The sequence below is a fragment of the Saimiri boliviensis genome, chromosome 17 (genome assembly GCF_048565385.1).
Source record: "Saimiri boliviensis isolate mSaiBol1 chromosome 17, mSaiBol1.pri, whole genome shotgun sequence".
Classification (NCBI taxonomy): domain Eukaryota; kingdom Metazoa; phylum Chordata; class Mammalia; order Primates; family Cebidae; genus Saimiri; species Saimiri boliviensis.
The window spans coordinates 34,306,129-34,318,901 of NC_133465.1; the positions used below are offsets into that span (position 1 = coordinate 34,306,129).

At 51.3% G+C, this 12,773-nt stretch overlaps 1 protein-coding gene across 9 annotated transcripts in view; it reads right to left on the reverse strand.

Annotated features, from left to right (window-relative positions):
- The window catches only part of MSI2 (musashi RNA binding protein 2), a 433,350-nt gene that overhangs the window by 21,884 nt on the left and 398,693 nt on the right, over positions 1–12,773 (reverse strand). For 3 of the 9 annotated variants that reach the window (XM_074388538.1, XM_074388537.1, XM_074388539.1), the window contains exons 11-12: positions 12,653–12,676; positions 11,187–11,249 (exon numbers count right to left, since the gene is read on the reverse strand). In XM_074388538.1, coding sequence (XP_074244639.1) covers positions 11,187–11,249; positions 12,653–12,676 — 87 coding nt within the window. Of the gene's footprint in view, positions 1–7,580; positions 7,631–11,186; positions 11,250–12,652; positions 12,677–12,773 lie in introns of all 9 variants that reach the window. The other 6 variants (XM_039475923.2, XM_039475921.2, XM_074388543.1 and 3 more) reach the window with 3 other exon arrangements.

Consider the following 12,773-nt stretch of genomic DNA (forward strand, 5'->3'; position numbering starts at 1 on the left):
GGGGCTGGGCTGCCTTTCCCGGCTACACCAGCCTCTGCCACAGGCACCCAAGCATCAATTGTTTACCACAGGCCTGGGCAGACCATTTGATTAATATTAATAAGTAACCAAGAACAAAGGGCCCCTTTATTTTTAGCTTTCTCTAATTGTGTAGTAATTACTCATCTACAAAACAAATGAGGCCTTGCTCCTGGTTGCCATGGTACCGGGTGCCCAGCCTCCCTGCAGGATGATTGGCCGAGAAGCCCGGGGCTCCCGCCTTAGCCCCGCCCCCCCCACCATTGGCTCAGAGCAAAGCCCCAGCAACCGGGCAGCCAATCCCCTCCGTCGGGCGGGGCTTCCCAGCGACCTTCCAGATGCGGCCCTCGCCTCCCGCAGGAAAGAAGGTTGACTCATCCCGACAGAGGACGTCTGCCTTCCCGGAGAAGCCCGCCGTGCTCCATCGCCTAGCTCCTGGGCATTGGCTAACTTCCCTCAGCCTTGTTTTCAGCTGAAGTTTCCCTTCCAATAATTCTCTTCAGGCTGGCTTCCTCTTACCCGACCACGCCTTTTCGCGGCCTCCTTTGTCTGACATTGGTTTCAGTGCATTCAGGGACCAGAAACCTGATCAGAAATGTCAGCCAAAGCCAGGTAGCGTCCGCAACAGCAGGAGCAGGTGCAAAAAATACTTACACTGCCTCCTGAGGCCGCTTGTAAATGATTTGGGGTTATCTCCTTCCCCGATATGAAGAATTGACTTAAGAGCAGCTGTGGTTTTTTTTCTTGAGTGTCTGTTTTAAGGTTGCGGAGCCTGCCTCAGCCATTGCAAGGCTGGGACGATGGGGCGTCCACTAACAGTGGTTGAGGATAGAATGGCGACACGCCTAGGCTCAAGTCCTGTCTCTGCCACTTCAGATAAGCTCCTGTCCTTTCCAACTACAGTTTTTAAATCTTTAAAAGGAATGGGAATCAGAATGGTAGTGCCCACTTCATAGGGTTATGAGAATTAAATGGGATAAGGCGGTGGGCTTGACATAGTACTTGGCTCACTCCTAGTACATGTGAGCTATTATTATTAACATCTGTTATCATTATTTTATTAAAATTGGCTAGGATGTGTCTCTAGCATTCTATTGACCACTTGCAAGATACCGTTCCCGGGAACCCTCTTAGCCTATGCCACAGAGTGGCTGCCATCATGGTGTTCTCATCTCCTAACAGATCTCATTTCAACAGCCCATCACAGCTGTTCAAAAGCATTTGCCTGCTTCCTATTCTGTAGGATCCCAGGCTGGGAGAGGAGACCTTTTTAAAAAAAAAAAAAAAAATTAATATTAATAAGCAACTAGGAACAAAGGTCCCCTTTATTTTCTGCGTTTTCTAATTGCATAGTAATTACTCATCCATATGAAGAATGAGGACTAGGCTGACTTTGCCTCTGGGAGGACTGATGGTTTGTATTGTTGGGGAAGGCGGGTGCCACCCGTAGATACATGCTTCTATCTAATGAAAGGACTCATAATCCCACCTTTCATTCAGAACTCACCGATCAGGAAGAGGACGGAGGTCATGGAGCCCCGGAGGGAGGGCCTTAGGTAGGGTTACTCAGGGATGGCTTCCTGGCAGTTGGAGCCAAATTTTGACAGAAGTGGCAAAGACAAGGACAGAGGGAAATGGAATGGCAGAAAGGAAGGGGACAGTGGCCACCTCAAGGGCAAAGGAACGGGAAACAACAGCCCTAAGCAGGGAATAAATAACGACTTGTTGGCAGAAGCAAAGGAAAGTTAAGGGAGCTAAGGCAGAGATTTGCCATGGAACGTCCTCCTGTGTCTGCTTTCTCCATGCCTCACTCCACGCCCTGGGCTCCAGGTCACAAGCCCAGCCCCAGACCCCAGGATTAGGGGTCAGGCTGTTCTCTGTGAAGCTACAGCCAGGCTTATCTTCTTGAGATGGTTCTATCCTTATTGAGCTCCACTTCCATAAAGAATACGAACCCCCCTCTCCTATGACTGTTTGGCGCGGCTTTCAAGATCTCCCAGACTGTTCCTATCTCTTCAAGCTCATATTCCCTGCCTAGAAGACAGCTTCCCACTCCAAATTCTCCAAGGCCTGTGTCATGTGTTGCCTCCTCCATCAAACTCCTGCCTGCTGCGTACTCTCTGACCGTGCAGGAATCTATCCTTATTAAAGCCTAGGTCTCACATTGATTGAGTACCTTTGTCCTCCCTGGAAGACTGAAGTTGGCTGAAGGCAAGGACCATGCCATGGAATTATTCTGCATCCCACCCCAACCCCTAGCATGAGGTTGAGTCCAGAGTTAATCATCTGATAGATGAGAGCAAAAGGCCTACTCCTTCTTGAGCAGCTATGTATTAACATTTACGGGGTGTTTACACTGCACAAGAATTATTTGTAACTTGTCCTCCCACCTCCAGTCCTGACTCTTGAATCTATCCTGGACAATGTTGTCAAAGCTTGTCTAACATACACATCTGAAGTCCATTCCTGGTGTCAGGCCTCCTGTGGTTTCCCAGGCCCTGCTCATGTAAATCCAGTCTCCTAGCATAGTACCAAGGGGCCCCTGCTCTGAGTCTGCTCAGCTCTCTGGCTTTCCCTACAGTTGCTCTCCTGTTGCATTTTGTTCTCCAGCCAGAATAAAGCATCTGCAGGACTTCCACCTCACTCTACTGCTCTGGGGTCTGGTGGCTTTGTCCATGATGTTCCCCTGGCCCCCTGGGGAACTGTTTGTCCTTTAAAAGTGGAAACGTTTCCCCCTGTACAATGTTCCCTGACTTCCCAGACAAAGCTAATCACTTCCTCCTCTGTGCTACTTCTGTACATGGGATAGGCTTCTGTTACTGGGCTTACGGCATCCTATTGTAATTACCCATTAGTTTCCACACTAGGTTGGGAGATCTTCAAGGGCATGGAGGCTGCTTAGTATTTATCCTTGAGCTTCCAGGGCTGTGGTGGGCGTCCACTGGTTGTCTCTCCAGCATCATTCTTCCTTTTCCCCTCTTATCAGCCCCCTGGTTTTCCTTTGGGAATGATCCTTGCCCCACTGTGTAAAGAGCCATTCGATTTAGAGCAGGATGGATCCCACACTCAGTCTGGTTTTGTAACCCAAGCCTTAGCCAAGCAGCACAAAGCTCTGGACTTTTCCTGGAATTCTAGACCATCTGACTCCCCTCTTCTGGACAAGATGGTATGATGCCAGAAACTGTTGCAATCATTTTGCTGCCATGAGGAAAACCAATATAAAGAGACTACTGAAATGAGAAGGAGGGCAAAGCTAAGAGAATTGCAGAAAAAGAGCCCTGGACAATCCAGGCATGAAGCCCGCTCTTCTATGGCGCTTCCAAGATGTCAGCCAAAACATCTCCCGTATTTAATTCCCTGTAACAGTAACCTATAGTGTTTAATCAGAGTTGCGAGGTTTCTGATATAGTCAAAAGCACCCTCGAATCAGGCTTAGGACAGTACCTACCACCTAGAACAGTAATTACTATTGTTATATACTTAATAAATATCTGCTGCATTCAACTGCACGGCAGGTGTCCCCTAGGCCCCGTTCTGAAATCTACATCTGAAAGATCAGACTATGACATTTCAGGCCAGAGCCTGAGTGTGGTCTATATAGAACTAGAAGCTGAGGCTACTTGGACTGTCCCTAGACGGTCTTTATTCTTGCTTGTGCCCGGTGTCCTGGGGTGTGCAGGTGTGTCCTTCATACAAAACACAGCTTCTCCAGAGAGCTTCTTAAGAAGGCCAAAGACCTGGGTTCAAGTCCAGGTTCTTCACCTTTGACCACAGTCTTGTTCCCAGGTAATGAGGTATATGACTTTAAATAAGTCACACAGCCAATCTTTAGCCTAGTCTTTCTCATAAAAACAAAACAAAAACATACTTGTAAAACCAGGCCACAAACTTCTGCCTTCCTGGCTGTCTCAAAGGGTAGCTGTGGTAATATATATCACAGTGTATATCTGAAAGTCAAAGCTCTGCAGAGGCCCGGCACAGTGGCTCACACCTATAATTCCAGTGCTTTGGGAGGTCAAGGTGGGAGGATCATTTCAGGTCAGGAGTTTGAGACCAGGCTAAGCAACACAGTGAGACCCTGTCTCTACCAAAGCGGGGGAAAGAAGCCAGGCACGGTGGTAGGAACCTATAGTTCCAACTACCTGGGAGGCTGAGGAAGAAGGTTCACTTGAGCTCAGGAGTTCAAGACTGTACTTCACTCCAGTCTGAGCAACAAGTGAGAGTCCGTCTCAAAAGAACCACCACCACCAACCAATCAACCAACCAAACAAAAGCTCTGCAACATGCAAGCAACCATGAATGATACACCCGGGCACGTGCTCCTTGGATGGTTCTCACCAACCTGCAGGGTGACCAGCTTTACGGGCTTCCTAGACCCTGCACTGCCCCCACCCAGCTCAGGGTGCAAGGAGTGGGTCTCTAGACTCGTCTCCGTTGTACTCTACACGCCCTTATGAAGCTACTGAGGGCGCCACCACACTTTCCACCCCTGCTCCCGACAGCTGGGCCTGAGCTCCTGGCACAAGAGCAACGACCAGCCAGCTCAGGGGGCAGGCAGAGATGCGTCAACCGGTGAAAAGAATTCCACTGATTTAAAAGACCATTAACATTCTCCCACTCCATTCACTTTAGGATTAACTTATACTTAAGTCCAGGCTTCAAGGCTAGTCACTAATTGCACTAGAGTTGATTTATCAAGTGCACAGTATTTCTATTACAAAATTATTGATTAGAGCTGATGTATTTTATCCTCAACAGGGTTGGTCTGAAAGCCCTTGGAAAATGAATGAAGCTGAGGTCAGCAGCGGGCAGCTCTGCACATTATTATAAATTCACTGGGGTTACTGAAATCCAGTGTTGGACTCTTTAATGGTGAAAGTCCTGGCTCTCTCAGAAATGAACATTTTAATGACAGACTGGGAAACAAAGGGTCTATCCCCCGAACACACGGCAGTGGACTGAGAGATGTGTGTTCAGGTAAGATCCTTGGGTAAGTCTGGCTGGTTGTGGTGGCTGGCCCTAGCGGGTCAGAGATTTGTTCTCCCCCTTGGCCACTACTGACTCTATTCCATGGCCACAGACGTGGCTTTATCTTAGCACGAGGGCGTCCCCATGACCTTACCCACAGATGGAGCATCTTGGGGTCACAGCCTCCAGAGGATGCTTGCTGCTAGCACAGGGAGGCTGCGTGAGAAGGCAGAGTTGGGGGCACTGCATCCTTCCCTCCGGCCCCCATCAGATCGTGCTCACGGAAATGCAGGAAAGCCATCTTCAGAAATGAAGGCACACACTGAATCCACTTTCCTTTTTGAAATGAAGCTGACAGTCAGTGGTCATTCGCAGACCAGAAACAGTGCATTGTGGGAAACGTGGACTTTCAGAGGACAGGACTAGAGTCTCAGACCACCGAAGGCCAGAAGTGCTATTGGCCTTGACATTGCTTGGTGCTTGGCACAAAACAAATCCTTACTAAATGCCTGTTGAAAGTAATACTCAGGAACTCTTAAGCTTATGCTGTAACTGACCCAAATAGCTCCACAATCCCTCCAGCAAGAAGAGTGTATGTGGGACACCATCTTTCATGTCCCTCAGCCCCTAACACATATAAGGCAAAGGCTTGCAGTGGGGACACAGAAAACATCTTGAAGGGGGATTGGGATGGGCACGTCTTCTTCTTGAGATGTATTCTCCTCCCCAGGGCATGTTCTTTTCTGGTTCAAGTTAAACTATTTATTCCATCCCCTGACTTGCATTTTACTTTTGCTCATTTTACCAACTGGAACTAGAGCTCTTAGGATTTCCAGCCACAGGGCAGCAAAGCCGTTTTCCTAGCAGAACCAGACCGGGGATTTAGGCCAGTGGGAGGGGATTTTCTGCTCTCCCTGCCTCCTGCCCCTACCCTCTTTTCTCTTACTCCCCAGCCTCAGGCCAATTTGCAGCTTCGGCAGCCCTGAAGCTTGACAGTTCCAGCCATCTCCCTCTGCAGCTCCCCAACCCACACCCCCACGTGGGCCAAGCTAGAAGAGCAGCTCCTTCCAGATTTATCTTCCTGGGCCTTGGTGCCCGCATCCTCTTTGGTGGCAGACTGGCCTCACTCACATTCAATCCTTGTTCATTCCGATTCTGCCACCAATTTCCACAGCAGCGTACATTCTCTCCACAGCACTACCATTTTGCTCTAGCTCTGTGCGTTCTCACAGGGGACTTTATGAACTCTCTGACTTTTTTGGGGCTTCTGCCTCCCACAGTCGATAACGTGTACCCTTAAGGTTCGGATCCCACCCATGTCCCATCAATGCTCTTGCAGCACTGGACAGAGCCACCACACCCTGACTTCAAGAGCAGGTTCCAGGAGGCAGACACTACCTCACTTGGCATCAACATGTAAAGACTAGGGACACCTCCAAAATCTCTGAGACCTCTGGCACTCCCTTATGGCTTGTCAAGGGACTTTGGATGGTGTGTCCAAAGATGACTGGCCTGCGCTAAGGACACAGGCTGAAGGACTGCTCCTTTCCCCTCTAGGAAGCCCTCCTGGGGAGCTGGAGGAAACTGGGGTGGCTCCTCTTTGGATGTTCCAAGCCCACCTCCTTTCCTGTCCCCATGAAACTAAGCCAGTCACCTCCCTATTAAGAATGTCACCATTCTCACTCTACTTAACCTTCACCAACCCTAAGAACAAATGGCAATGATTCACTAGGACCAAGTGCATTCCCTGTCTGCAGACCAAGGATCTCAAGATCTCAATCCCTTCCTTACCATGCCTCATGTCCTCTCCACCCCAAGGAGTAATCCATAGGGACAGGACTGCCACCTCCAACCTGTATCCCTGAAGGGCTGGCTGTGACCTGCCAAAGGACTCAAGGAGTAGAGGCCTCGGAGGAGTCCTGCTGGTAGGCCTTAAGAAACAAGACAAGATCTGCTCTGCTCAAGAAAAGTATGAGAAAGACAAGAACAAGGAAGACCTTTCAGAGTCCTTCCAATCCCGGTTCCATTTTTGCACTACAACTGGATGGCATCAACAGACATCTCAGTGGGGAAGGCTAGAGCTGAGGGTGGTGACCCAGTTCTGGACTGGGGGAGTGGGGAGTGTGAGGGGAGGTGGTGGTGGCTGATGGTGAGAACATGGATCCAAGCCCCTTGGAAACATTGAAAATATGGAACCCCTTCTCTTCCTGGTCCCCGCACTATCCTTCAGACGGCCGTGCTGTGCTGAGCCGTCAAAGACCCTGTAATATCAACTCAACAATGCATGTACTACAGCTACAGCTACGGCTACCAGAACATCTACTACAGTGCATGCATTTAGTTCAGTCCCACAGATACATACAATCTAAGAACAGGCAGGAGAGGTGTGAAATGTTTTACTGGACAACAGGTGTTTTGGAGTTGTAACTAATAAAAAAAAATCAAAACGAAAGTGTACAAAAAAAGACATTTCTGGAGAGTTGGGTATGAGTTTGTTTCTTGAACTGTTTCATCTGAACAAGCAAAAACATGCAAACCAGCTGGTACTAACAGGAAGCTGGACACTGAGAGAGGATTAATAGGTGTGGACAAACCTTCCCGCTGAGCGTGCTCAGAAGAGTGTTTGAGAGGAGGTGTGCAGATCCTAGCGTAAGAGAGGCGGGAAAGTATGCCTCAGAGACACTCTCACCGCAGCCCCAACCAAGCAAGAGAAAAGACAACAGAAACATGACTGCTCACACTCACCACCACCATCAGGAGCTCATGTTACTAGATTGGAATAAAGCTGGCAAGTATAAAGTACAGTAAGGGGTCCTGGCTGGGGCCGGGTGGGTGGGGAGAGGTGGGACAGGGTGGTACCAGGGGCTCAGAAGCTCTAAGATTGATACACGGACCCACCCATAATATCACCCCAAACTAAAATGCCCTGAATATCCGAACCACTCCCTCACCTGCTGGGGAAGGCTTTTGCCAAACTGAATTTAGGTTTGGGTGGGACAGGATGGGGCCATTGGAACTGAATGAATACGATCAAAATAAACAAACAAACTCTCCACTGAGCACAAGAAAAGATGACATTTCAAACTACCAGGTGAAGGTAAAAGAAAAGTGACCACTGATAGTGAAGTTATCTAGGAGTCGGCAGGGACCTCACCTGGTGGGGTCCCCTGAGCCCTGCTCACCTCAGGTCCTGGGGGAATTAGGAACAGGTGGGCAGGCTGGCCCAGAGGGTTGGCTGAGGTGGGCACAGAGCTCAAGGCCCCCCCACCCCCGGACCTCCTACCCTGACACCATAGCCCTGACGGATCCAAGTTGCCACCCTGAGCAAAAACGAAGCTGCCTCCCACCCCACGGCCCTCAGCGAGTGCTTCTCGAACTCAGGAAGCTCCCCCCCCGTAAGTCATAATGGAAGGAAAAAAAAAAATACCCCAAATGGTGGAGCTAGACAAAAATCAAAGACAAAAACAGGGCTCTCCATAGGATGATGCCTGATCCCTAAACGAAGCCCGAGAGCCCCTGGGGAGCAGAGGCCACGTTTCCCACTGTTTGGAGTCACCTGCCAGGTTTAGCACAGTACCAAGTTCAAGGTAGGTACCCAACAGACTCTCCCTGAATGTCTCCCTGCATCTCCCTGTAAGGGAATGCAGTTGAGTTCATGCCGACCTCCAGTAATCGAGGCTGCAGGAGCATCCTTATTCCCTGGGGAGGAGCTGGGGTAGGTCAGGCAGGGCTTCAGGAGCTGGAGAAGGTGAAACTAGGCTATCGACCCCCAGCAAGCCCTTCGTGGCCTACACTGATACACACACCCAGGTGAGTCTGGGTGGTCCCTCGAAATTCAGAGCAAAGAGCTTTTGGCACCGAGAGGCCACCGGCAGGTAAATAATTGGCCATCCCACCAGGCTTGCCTTCTCGATCATTTTCCAGAGGGAGTGAGGTGACTGTCCCCTTATTGGCAAAATGTGGTCAAAGAAAGAATGGCAGAGAGCTTCCTTCCCCAAACCCGTAACCCTGTTCCAGGTCCAAAGGGGGGCTGAGGAACTAGGGTTGCCTGGTTACACACAGGCGGGTGTCTTCCTGCCCAGGCAGTGCCCTCACTATGGTGGATACAGTCTAGCCATTGCCCTGGGGCACCTCCCAAGCCCTTGACACCCCCCGCCCAGCAGCACTGCAGGGTTGCCCTGTAGCTTCTAGGTTGATCCTGCACCTTGAGGGCGGGGCAGGCACCTCGGAGTTGAGGATTTACTCCTGTGCTAACCCAGGCTGGTGTGGGCAGGTGGTCTAGGAGCCCGCTCCTGAATACAGTTCACTAACAGTGCAGCGATGAGCATGGCTGACCTAGAATGGGCTGGGAGAGACTTTGCTCCCAATGGAAATGGCTACAAATCAAACACCACTGATCCTGAAAAAAAAATAAATAAATAAAAAATCAAAAAGTGTGGCTGGAAATGACCCTGGGGTTAGGAGTTAGAGGGTGGGTGGGCCTCCGCCTGGCTCTGGGGGTCCATGAGAGGGAGGGGTGGCAGAAGGGGCACAGACCGTGGGAGACGGCTCTCAGATTCACAAAGAACCCCGTGCTGCCCTTTAAACTTGCCATGAAGTCAAGGAGAACGGGATGGGGTGGGGAGAGAGGCAGGGTTAATTTCGGGTTAAAGTTTAGTTTCATAATCCAAGTTATAAAAAGAAAGGAACTGAACGGAGAAAACAATCAACAACACTCAATTTATCTCAAGAGTTTTCTTTTTATCTTTCCCCCAACCCCAGGCACAGGTAGGACCGAGGCTTGTTTATAATGATACCAAAAAGTGCTCAAGGTAAAAAACCAAATGGCACAGGGAGACAGGAGGCAGCTGTGTACCCCGCCCCCAGGGACTGGGGCTGGGGGGACCAAGGGACACTGGCCAGAGGGCAGGTGGGGCCTGTGGACACTGGCTGTGGTGAGCGTAAGCTCAGGAAGGGGGCCCAGCTCTCTGGACCTGCCTGGCAGTCTGCCCACTTGCCAGCTCTCTGGCAAACTGCCCCTCGGCAGCCCCTGAGAACTCCCTAGTTCCCTCCAAACAAAACCTCAATGGATGATTCGGGGGAGTGGATCCTTTGTAGCTCGAGGCAGTGCCAGTTTGCATGGAACGGATTTTTACTGACTTTTTCTAATGGGCCTCACTGTGCCAGCTTCTCATCACCCAGGGTGTGGGTTTTTGGCATTTGCCCTCTGGGCTTTTAATGCTCTATTTCCTGGTACCCTCACCAGCCCCCCACCCTGCCTGGCCCCACCCTCCTCAGAGCCCTGTTACATCAAACTGGGCACTTCCCTGGGTGCTCCAGAGCCCTGTCCGTGGGGTGTAGGGGGAGAGAGCTGCAACCAGAGAGCACTCCATTCAGGGAGGAGCAGGGGTGGGGAGGGGCCCAGGGCACAGCAGAAGCCCTGCTCACCTGGGAAGGCAGAGAGCACTTTGCGGGAAGGGACAAAAGGGACCCTGAGCATCCCGGACATGTCTCAGCTCTGGCCTGACCCCATGATAATGCTGGAAAAATGTTCCCATGTCAGCTTGAAGGGTTCCAGACCCATGAAAGGTTGGCTTTGGTGACTGAAGGGCTGGGGCAACCTCGTGGGACAGAAAGCCCAATTCCCTTGGCTGCGGGAGCCAAGGCGTCTGGCGAAGAAGAGTCTGGGGCCTGGCACAGGGGCTCCAGAAACAGCAGCTTCATTCACAGAGGCCCAGGGCTGGCCCCATGGCTGCTTTCAGGGGCTCTGGGGGTTTAGTCAGAACAGCAAGCCCACCTGCCAGCGCAGCAGGGGCCCAGGGGACAGCCTAGCACTTCTCTAGCTGGCTCAGGGACCCAAGGGAAGGAGGCTGTTGAATTAGCAAAAGCCAAGGAGGGAAATGACCACAGGTACCCAAAGCCAGTTGTCACGTGATGGGACAGTCAAAGTCAAAAAGAAACTCAGGTTTGTGTGTTTTTTTTTTTTTTTAAGGAGAGAATAATAATGCAGCTTTGGTTTGCAGTCCCATGACTGTGACTGATCCCACTCCAAGTGCCCTGGGTGGCCAGGCTTCGCCTGCACCTCCCTGTCCACCCCCTCCCCGGGGCTGTGGTGAGAGTGGTGTTGGACAGATGCAGCCACACAGATCCGACAGGGCCTTGACCTCCCCCTGCACACTGGGGGCATGCCTGGGAGTCGCCTGTCCCATACACCTTCCTACCTGATCCTCTGGCCGCCGCCACTGCCGCTGCTGCCACTGGTCCATAAGCCGCTGCCGGGAAGCCTGGCCAGGAGAGAGAGGAGCCTGCGTCAAGGAGGAATCCTTGGAAGGGCCAAGCACAGACCTAGGTCCCGGGCCACACAACCCCCGCCCTCTGCACAAAGACACGAGTGGGAAGGGATTTTCATGGGGCAGCTTTTGAGAGGGACACAGAGTAGTGGCTGTCAGGCTTCCGGAAGGCACAGCATCTTTAGGTGTGTTTGATTCTCACCCATTTGTCATCCCAGAAGCTGGATCTAGACGGCCTACAACAATAATTCAAGAATTGTAGGAGGATTTTTTTTCTTGAGAAGCGGGCTTGAGCTCCCTGTTGACCCTGCAGTGACACACGGTGGCTCCCTGGGGTTGTCCTGAGCAGAACCGAGCATGGCCGGGCTGGCCCGCTGCTCTTCACAGAGATCCTGGCAGCGTGGTCAGCCCTGTGCCACAGGCAGGGGCCACTTGGGACGGCCTCTACAGAGCAGGTACCTTGGCCAGGAGCTGGCTTAATTCCAGCTGTCCTCCAAAGGCTCCGAAGGTCAGCGTGGCCTTGTAAACTCCAGCCTTTTAACATCACGTCAGCAGCATCACAGCCCCAGACCCGAGGGTGAAGTATTTGGGGGTCCCAGTCGCATATACATGGAGCCAGATGGGGAGGGGGAGAGTGCGGGGCTGCAGGGGTCTATGTGGGGTGAGCCTTATGGCTTTATTTGATCTCTGTGTTTCAACCTCCTGAAGCCGTTCTATGAATTTAGATGCTGATCTTCGGTCGGAGCCCCATGGCCCAGATGAAGCTGGCACTGGAGGGTCTCCTGGGGGTCTCTGGAGTCCTTCTTGATCAAGGCTTATGCTCTCTAAAAATGCACTGGGTAGCAAGGCTGTCCCAGCAACGGGAATAACAGCCAGGAGGGTAGCCTTGTGTAGCTGCGGAATCCAGATGAAGTCTGCCAAGTCCCCTCCCCTGGGCTTCTCTCAGCCACCAGCACGTGCACGCACAGACTAGCGCTGGGACACACACAGATAGACTCCCCTACATATAAAGACAGACACCCTGTGCCATCCAGGCAGATGCTTGGAGGTCTGACCCCAAGACCCTTTTCCAATGACTGTGGTTTTAAATGATGTGCCAGAAGCCAGCTGCAAACTCAATCAACAGCCCCCAACAGGGCTGCTCAACTTGAGCCACTGAGCCTTTTAAGCAAGGAACTTCTACAGGACAACAGGAAGACATGCATCGTCGAGGGCAGGGAGCAGAGGAGGGAGGAAAGCGGAGACAGCTCCCCAACACAACAAACTAGAAGCCCACTAAACTAAGACTATTGTCCTAGCTACACGGTACTACTGAAGGGAAAGAAGTTCAAAGGGGAACAAGCTATTCTAAAAAGGTCAGGCTAAGCTACTTAAAATGTCAACGAAAAGACACATACTTGCATTTAAATATGGTAATAGGGCTGTTGAAAGGGGAAAAAGAAAGATCCAGGTGAAATGAATGTACGGTTGTCCCTGGCTGCAGGTCTCCCAGCTCCCATGAAGACCACGCATGGTGAC